Below are 8465 nucleotides of genomic sequence, written 5' to 3'. Positions count from 1 at the left end.
TTTTAACGATCAGATGAAAATGGCCATTTCACTCGGTAATATCTGTAGCAAATATTGCTCAGACTGTGGGATGACTCAGGGCTTTCAAACGCTCGATCACAATGCGATTAGTAATGATTTATATGGAAACTGCTTTGAGCAAAGAAATGATGGAGAAAAAAATTGAAAGGTCTGTCCCTTACCTTCAGTGCAGTGGGATCTGGAAAAAGGAAGGGAATAGGAAGTGTGACATAAATGCAATTCATCTCCTCCGTTAGTGTTAAAATCCGTGAGTGCATGTCCTGAATAAACAACTCTCAATTCAGTCTATGACTCTCAGACAAAAGGAATTTCAGGCAAAACGTGCCATGCTGAGTGTTTACAACAGCGATTCCGTACTACATTTTTTCTCATGTGGTTACAACCCAGGTGGAGAAGGATGTGCAAAATGAAAGAGAGGAAGAGAAAGCAATTTTCTGTGATTCACAGGATGAGCAAGGACAGGTACTCAGAGATAAGCAAGTTGCTGGGGAAGCAGGGCCACAGAGCTGGCACGGACTGTCAGCAGCTCCTGCTTGCAGCTCACAATAGCTCCGAAATAACGGGAGGGCTCAGCGAGGTGTAACTCCCCTAACGCTGCTACAGCCGTTCAGCCTCTCCAATTGCATCTCAGTTCAGGATGACTGCAAGAAATTTTGCTTCCATTCAGTAAAATAATTTGTGATTCCGGAGTGTTTTGGAGGTTCGATAGTGGATGTCAGAGTCGCGGGGTGGTACCACGAACATGTCACTGCTTTCATTATGCATAAACTAGCACCGAGCGCGGAGCTGTTCCCACAGTTGTTCTTACCCACTCAGTTCTGTTGCTAAAATATTACCCCATAAGTGATAGTCTTTGATGTCAAGTCTTTTCAACACCATCTCTCTAGGAGTAAATAAGTCCTTGTAGAACACAGCTCTTTCCAGTCTGAGGATGTTTGTTGTGTTTTTACAGCCGGCACTCGACGAGGCACGGAGCAGGAGCACAGCCACTCACCTGGGCAGCAGCAAAGAGCAGAAGTGCATTGTGCTCATGGAATGTGGCCCTTCTGCCCTTGGATGGCATCCTGATCCGTGTGTGCGTGGCTGCGTGCATTCACGTTTGGTTTACCCACCCTTACCCTGAAATAACCAGCGTTCATGCTCTGGTGTCAGGGTTGTAACTCTTGATAGCACTTACAGAGGTGAGCCACAAAGAATGCTTCTTTATCAACAGCAATCACAGGTTTAAATATGTGAAGTATACCCTTGGCTTCATTATTTCCAGTGAAGTGTGTGACAGGTGCCTGCTGAAGGACCATGGAAAATTCCTGTGGGCAAAAGGGCAACTGTACAAATCTGAAGAGAGAATGCTGCTGGATTTCCTCCATGTGCATGTTATCAGTGCTTATCTGTATGCAGTGCTTTCTCAGTGTTCCTGGCAAAATGTTGTTAAACTGAATTGAATGTCTCCAGAGTGGAAAGTCTTAATTGTTGTGCTTCATCCCAATAGAATCATTGAATCGTTTGAGTTGGAAGGAACCTTTCAAGGCCTTTTGGTGCAACCCCCTGCAAGGAACAGGGACACAGTTCCATCAGTGCTCAGAGCTCCTCCTAACCTTGTCTGTCTCCATGGATGGGGCACCACCACCTCTCTGGGCAACCTGTGTCAGTGCCTCACCACCCGCATTGTAAAAAATGTCTTTCTTATGTCCAATCTAAATTTCCTCTCTTCCAGTTTGAAACCATTTCCCCTTTTCTTGTCAATAATGCATCATCAAGTCATAGTAAATCCAGGAAAACTCTGAGCTGGGAGAGAGAGAAAGAGGGGGACCAGGGGCTGAAGAGAGTCCTGGAACTGGACAAGTGATGGAAGAAGATTTATGGGCATTTGCAAAGAACTAACAATTGCTATTTTCCCTAAAAGCCATTAGCATAGTGGGGTAGGTTTGCAGCAGCAGACTGATAGCCTGATGATGACAGAATGATGTGAGGCCCACAGCCTGGATCCCAGAAAAGTTCAATCCAAACTGGAAATCACTGCTTCATCCATCTACCCATCTCAGCATAAGTCCTTTGTTTTACCGCCAAAGCATCCTTCTTTTGAATGACCTCATTCCATCAAGGAAAAGAAATGTTTAAGGGAGGAATTATTTTTTATAACTTTTATTAAATTTTCTCTCATGTGGATCAAGAAAACATCAGTTCAATACACCAACAAAGGACAAAAGCAAAATAAATTTCACGGACAATGCACCAATGACAGAGGTCACGCTTTCCAAAGCAGAGGGATACTTTTCCTCGGATTGCAAAACACTGCTCAGATAGTTCGGCTGAGAAAAGACCAGTAGGCAAGAGCAGAACCAGACCTAGGAAGGCATTCATCTCAAAACACTTGGTGATCATTAAAGGACAAGATGAGAAAAACCTTGCAATGTCATTTGGAGGACCCAGGCACGTAGGCAGGGCACACTAACGTCTGAAAAACATGCACCTCCCTAGCAGCTATGCCCGTGAGTATGGACCATGTATAGGAGGCCATGGGATTGGCCCTGGGTTTGGCCACCACTGCACCCTGAGCTGCTTTCACTAATGCTGCGCAAGGAAAGTGTGCTGCTTGTACCATAGGGGAGCTCAGCCAGCATCAGCAGTTCGTAGCAATATTTCAGCTGTCTAAAAGGGTCTGAACACTAATGGAGGCTGACTATCATTTATGCGCAAAGTCACACAGCCGAGGTTTATGCATCTGTACTTAATTTTCTGCCTTTTATGACAGGGATGGGAGCAAGATGTTGTTCTTGTTATACCCCAGAGCCACAAGCATGGAACATATTGAGTCTGGTATCACTGTCCAACAAATCAGAAGAAAACATTGCATGAGACAGAGCATTAAACAAGACAAAGAAGTGTTGCTGATTTAGTTTATTGAGAAAGAAAATCAGGAGTGAGCTGAGCTCCCCAGAGTGCGAGATGAACCGAGGTGAGACCTCTCGCTGGGATTTGCCAGTGGGGATCCTGCGGTGAATTCTCTCAGCGTTGATATTCAGCATTTTCCAAAATGGCTTAAAGTAAGAGTCCCGTTGCTTTCCCTGAAAGGGAGGAGAGGAAGAAGTGGGTTAGACACAGAGCCACAGAGCCTGCTGTGCTCTGTCCTAGAGAAGGCAAGAGATGGGATCCTGCCCAGAGCCCAAGAACTGGCAGACTCAGCATCTCCTCAGCTACCTGATTATTAAGAGATGAGTGAAATCGTTTAACCCCTTCTGAAAACTATAATGAAACACCAAATTTGATTTTCTTTGCAGCAAGCAAGGAAAACTTCCCCTAAGGTTAATGATGTTCAAAACATCCATCCTAACAAACCAGACATGCTCTGGTGAAAAATAAAATGAATGGCTGGCACGATGCCTGGTGTTCTTTTCTGCCCCCAAATTCTGGTCAGCAATCAGCAACGAAAGCAGGAACTGTGCAAGCTGGTGCCTGTAGGAGGCAGCCGACAACATGAATGCAACCAAGGCTGTACGTACACGACTGCATTGCAGAAGTTGCACTTGTTGCCATATGTTTTGTTGTCGGAGCCACAGAGAGGTCTGTATTCCAACGTGCAGGCAGGCTTAGGGTACTCGCTGCAGTCAACCTGCAAAAACACAATTGTAACGTGGAGGATATGAAGGAGTCGATAGCTGAAGAGCTTCAACCCCTCCCTAGCTACAGCTGCAGTGCCAATGATAATGATCTAACTAAAAATAATTAACTTCCTTGCACGATCTGATATAAACTGGATGTCCTTTCTCCTATGCTAGATTTAATAATATAAAAATAGAGCATAATTTCCTGTGTAAGAGATGCATATCACAAGCTGACTGCTGCATTTCTGAGCTGCAGCAGCAGCTCGCTCCGTGAACGTGCTGTGCTTACAATCATGTTGCACCGTGTTCCTGACCTGTTCAGGAAATTAAATGGAAAAAACATTGGTGTCTGGAGAAGAGGCAGCACTGATACCTTTACAACGGTCCAGCATCTCTCCCACAGGCATAAAGCAAAAATCAGCACTTGTCTGAGTACTTGGAGAATGGGATTTGTTTGTTTGAGAGATGAGTACTATGTTTGCTGAGAGACATTGTAGTGGGGGGAAAAAATGAGACAGGAAAAAAAAAAAAAACCACAAAAAAAACAACAACTACCATGTATACACATCCAGAAAGAAGCTGGAGAATTCCACGGGAGAGAAATCCACTGAGGCTTACCAACTACACAGAAATCACACCTGGCTGAAGTGTGTAGCTGTAGGTTGGTAGAGTGTTTGGGAAGATCCGTATGTACTCACCCCACTCTTACTCCCTCCTACTTAATTCTTATGAATGCTGAAAGAGTGGACTCTGCATCAAACCATCGCGGGTTTGATGGCCCATTGGTCTGAGCCCCTAAATATATTATCAATTCCTATTCTCAGTTCTGCCCTCATGGGTTATTTCTGCTCATGGTCTTTTACTGATCCCTTCCTGCGCAGACATCCTCTTCCCTTCCTGACTTTACTGTGGATAATGTGTATTACGTGTATAGAAAGTGAAATCTCTGTTCTGAAGCACAAGTGATGCTCCTGAGGCTCTGCAGATACTGGCCATGTTTTCCTTGACATCAGTGGGACCAGAACCTGCTTCTTCATTGTGCAACTCACACTCACTGCAGCAAGTTCCTTCCTACATCCACCATCATGCTTCTTGCCAACGCTGGTCCCCTGCTCTCTGAAAGAAAAAAAACCCATGTTAGGGAGCTGTGCCTGCATCCTGCTGTGCTGAACTCCACATCACTGCAGTGCTGATGGCCTGCAAATGCCCACCCTAATTTGAGTCCATATGCTCAAGATACCAGCCCTGCAAGCACCCCCACCTCCCTGAGTTTCACAGAATAATAGAATCACTTGGGTTGGAAGTGACCTCAAAAGTCATAAATACTTCCTCAAGGACTTCATGGGACTCAGAGTCCTGCCCCACCGCCCTCTACACAGGATGGTCCCCGATGGTCCTGAAGACAGAGATTCTACTGGTCTCTGACACTCTGGTTCAACATATCAGGTGTTACAGGAGGTGGTACTATGTGCCAGAGTGTTGCAGTATTGCATGATGCAAAGGACGAGAGGGACAGGCTGTCATGGTCTAGGAGCTAGGTTGTTTTACAATATAGGTGCAGCAGAGGTTCGCCGCTGTCCTCTGCAAGGCAGTGTGTGCCACACAGACCCTTAGTTAACACAGGACAGAGTGCTCCTCTTATATCCCCACTCAGCTCTCTACTTCTCTCTCAAGATCAGAAGCACAGTTCTCTTTCTAATCACAAAGGAAAACAGCATCTGGTTATCAGGGAGAGGAAGGACATAGCCCAAGAGCCATACAGAAAAAGCATCATTGGAAAACCCAGTGCTCAAAGAGTGGCTGCCAGGGGTGCAGGACCCATTCCTGCCGAGGGAGCTCTGCACAGTACTTACAGGTTGTGGGCACACAGCACACACTCATTGTCGTAGGTGACTCCATCAGTACCACAGACGGGGTTGAGGGCCTTGTTGCAGAGGATCATCACTTTGCCTTCCTCATTTGTCGTGTTGGGATACCTGCTGCAGTCCATCTGTGGAAGGAGCACACAGCAAAGCGCTAGTGAGGGCTTGCAGTGACCATGTAGACCAGTGGAGTGTGTGCTTTGGGCCTCCTAGAATGCCATCTCAGCAGGAAAAAAATGCTTTATTTGTGTTACTGTGATGAAACTTCATCTGAAGATGATCAATACAAGATTCTGACATCTCACATGCCCTCTTACTCAGCATTTAAATTATTTATTGGGCAAGCCAATAAGCACTTTTGACTTCACAAAGGATGAACTTGGTTTCACTTACAGGAACAGCTTCCCTGCATTCTCCATCGTGCTCTTTGCTGATATTGGTTCCATACTCTCTGAAGAGGGAAAACAGACATTAGGAAGCTCAGCAAAGACTTGTTGTTACTGGGAATATGTACCTAATGCAATGAGGCTGAGTCTTGCTAAGTCATCTTTGTATTTATATGTATGTATAAATATATATATATAATATATATATATTCGTACTGGAGAGGGTAGTGCCATGCTCCCCTGCACTGAGGTGGCTGGCAGGGATTTAAAGACTCTGAAATCTTTAGGACTGTTTTGGACCATTCAGACTGGAGCATCTCTTCATCCTTTTGCTTCTTTTTGCCGGGATAAAATATGCCCTAGGGGCTGTCATCTGCCTCATCCCTGAGATGGAGGGGAAAAACCTGAATAAATTACATCAACAAAAAAGACACAGTAACCAAAGTGATGTCTAGGCAACAGAGTGTCACGCAGTGATACTCAAGCTTGCTCTGAAAGAGTCGACCTAAGTGACATGTGACAGATCACTGTTTGTTGGAAAGGGGTGCTGTCAGGAGCCCTAAGCACAGCTGCCTGCTTGCAGGGTGAGCTCTCTCTGCAGTACACACATGTTGTAGGCACACAGCAAGCACTCGCTGTGAGTGACTCCATCGGTACCGCAGATGGGGCGGAGGTCCTCAGTGCAGACCAATACGTCTTTGCCTTCCTCATTTGTAGTGTTGGGAAACCTACTGCAGTCCACCTGGCAAAGAAACACACAGCAACAGGACAAAGTGACATTTTGTAGTTATATCTCTCATTTTCAACGGGGCAGTGACCAGATCCAGCCTCCTGTCCGTGCAGTGCGAGAGGACTGGGCAATGGGTTTACAGCCATGCAGCTCCCTATATGGTAAACCAGCAGGGATCTATCATGTCCTCCAGGCACCATTTTGCAAAGCCTGAGTGCTGGCCCCTCCAGTGTTCTTCCATTGTTATTCATTCTCAACATACAAACATGTTTATTCAAAAGAATAAGTCTAACAGCCTGGGGTTTGGAAGCTATAGTGCCTCAGAGTACTTTCTTCTTTCAGTAGGCTGCTTTGGGGTAGTTTTTACTGCTATAGTCTATAGCCACCAGTCTAGAGCTGATCATATGGATGGGGCTTTGAACAATCTGGTCTAGTGGGAGTTGCCCTGCCTGTAGCAGGAGGGTTGGAAGACAATCTTAAAGGTCCCTTCCAACCCAAACCACTGCATTATTTCATAGACCATATGATCAACTTAAAGCTCAGACCAGTTCGGAGTTGGTCAGAAATTAATTCATCCAACAATTTTATATTACATGCAGCATAGATGTAGAGCTCAGAACTGCATAATTTAACATTTTACACAGTGGGATCTGATTACAGTGATACTAATTAAGACAGGGGAAAAAAAAAAAGAAAGAAAAAGGAGGACAGAAAGAACTCTCTTACTTACCTCAACCCCAAAGGCAGCATCTGGTGAAAAAAGGACAAAAATGTGAAACAAAGGCAGTCAGTGAGACCACAGCTAGCTGAAATGCACATGCAAAATTCCAGCACAGAGAACCAAACTGAGTGACTGCCACTGATTCAATTCTTGAACTAAGTAAACTATGTATGACTTTTTTTTAATGCTGATAAGCATAATTTAATTTCTTATTGCTGACTGATGAAACGTGTTCTTGAATAGCTCCGTTCTTAAAAAAAAAAAAGAGAGGTAGATTTATTAATTGAAAAATGGATATCTTTTCCTTCCTTATCTATTTACACATCCGTTTTGTCCCTAGAAAACATCTATCACATATCTGAAAAGAAACCTGAGTCAATACAGATAAATGCAAATGCAAATATTCACATACAGGATAAGCAAACATACACAGCATCTGTTGTCAGGGATATACATTTTAAAGAAGCTGAGTGTAAGAAATAAACCACACTTGTCTTTGACTTTGTAATTTCATGAGATGTAAATACAGAAGGAGAACATCAGATCCTGGCTTGTTTGCATCTCTTGTTTCTCCATTAGCAGCAAAAGCATTGCAGGAAAGCTGCCAGGTTCCTGCACAGAGCTTGCTTGTGCCATGACAATATTTTCCTGACTAGTTCCTGGAGGTCTGACCACCTCGTTATGGCCTCGTTTCAAGCATTTATCCATTCTCTGCACCAAATGCAAGCAGTGTAACAGCACTGAGAGCATAAGAATTGCACTGGGAACACAGAACCCAACAGACACCCAGCACAGCAGTAATCTGTGCAATATACCAATGTACCAAGGCAGCCTTTGCAGGTGCTTTGTAGGGAAGTCTCTCCCTGATGGTCACTACCATGTTTTGCTAAGGAGAGTCAGCACTGGCAGGCACAAAGGCTCTGCAGCACTCACCTGGGAGTTACTCACCTGGGAGGAAGCCACAAAGCGCGAAAGAGAACAGCACAAAGATGCCTGCCATGGCCATGGTGAGGTACTGCCCGGCTCTGCAGGTGGCTGCCGGTGCTCTGCTCCTGAGATGGTCCCCCTGAGGCTGCCTGCAAATATATACAAACACGGCGTCTGGGCTGTTGGACTGGAACACGGAGCAGCCAGCTGAATCTG

General features: G+C 45.1%; 1 protein-coding gene across 1 annotated transcript; it reads right to left on the bottom strand.

Moving 5' to 3' along the window:
- Nucleotides 1-2241: 2241 nt before the first annotated feature.
- Nucleotides 2242-8465, bottom strand: LOC100541469 (ovomucoid). The gene is made up of 8 exons (XM_031555706.1): nucleotides 8271-8465; nucleotides 7332-7351; nucleotides 6480-6613; nucleotides 5879-5936; nucleotides 5477-5613; nucleotides 4673-4739; nucleotides 3522-3631; nucleotides 2242-3086 (listed from the first exon to the last, which is right to left on the bottom strand). Exons 1-8 carry the CDS (start codon nucleotides 8326-8328, stop codon nucleotides 3041-3043), a joined length of 630 nt encoding a protein of 209 aa, XP_031411566.1. The 5' UTR covers nucleotides 8329-8465; the 3' UTR covers nucleotides 2242-3040.

Source organism: Meleagris gallopavo, chromosome 15 (genome assembly GCF_000146605.3).
Source record: "Meleagris gallopavo isolate NT-WF06-2002-E0010 breed Aviagen turkey brand Nicholas breeding stock chromosome 15, Turkey_5.1, whole genome shotgun sequence".
NCBI lineage: Eukaryota > Metazoa > Chordata > Aves > Galliformes > Phasianidae > Meleagris > Meleagris gallopavo.
This window is presented reverse-complemented; position numbering and strand designations above follow the sequence as displayed.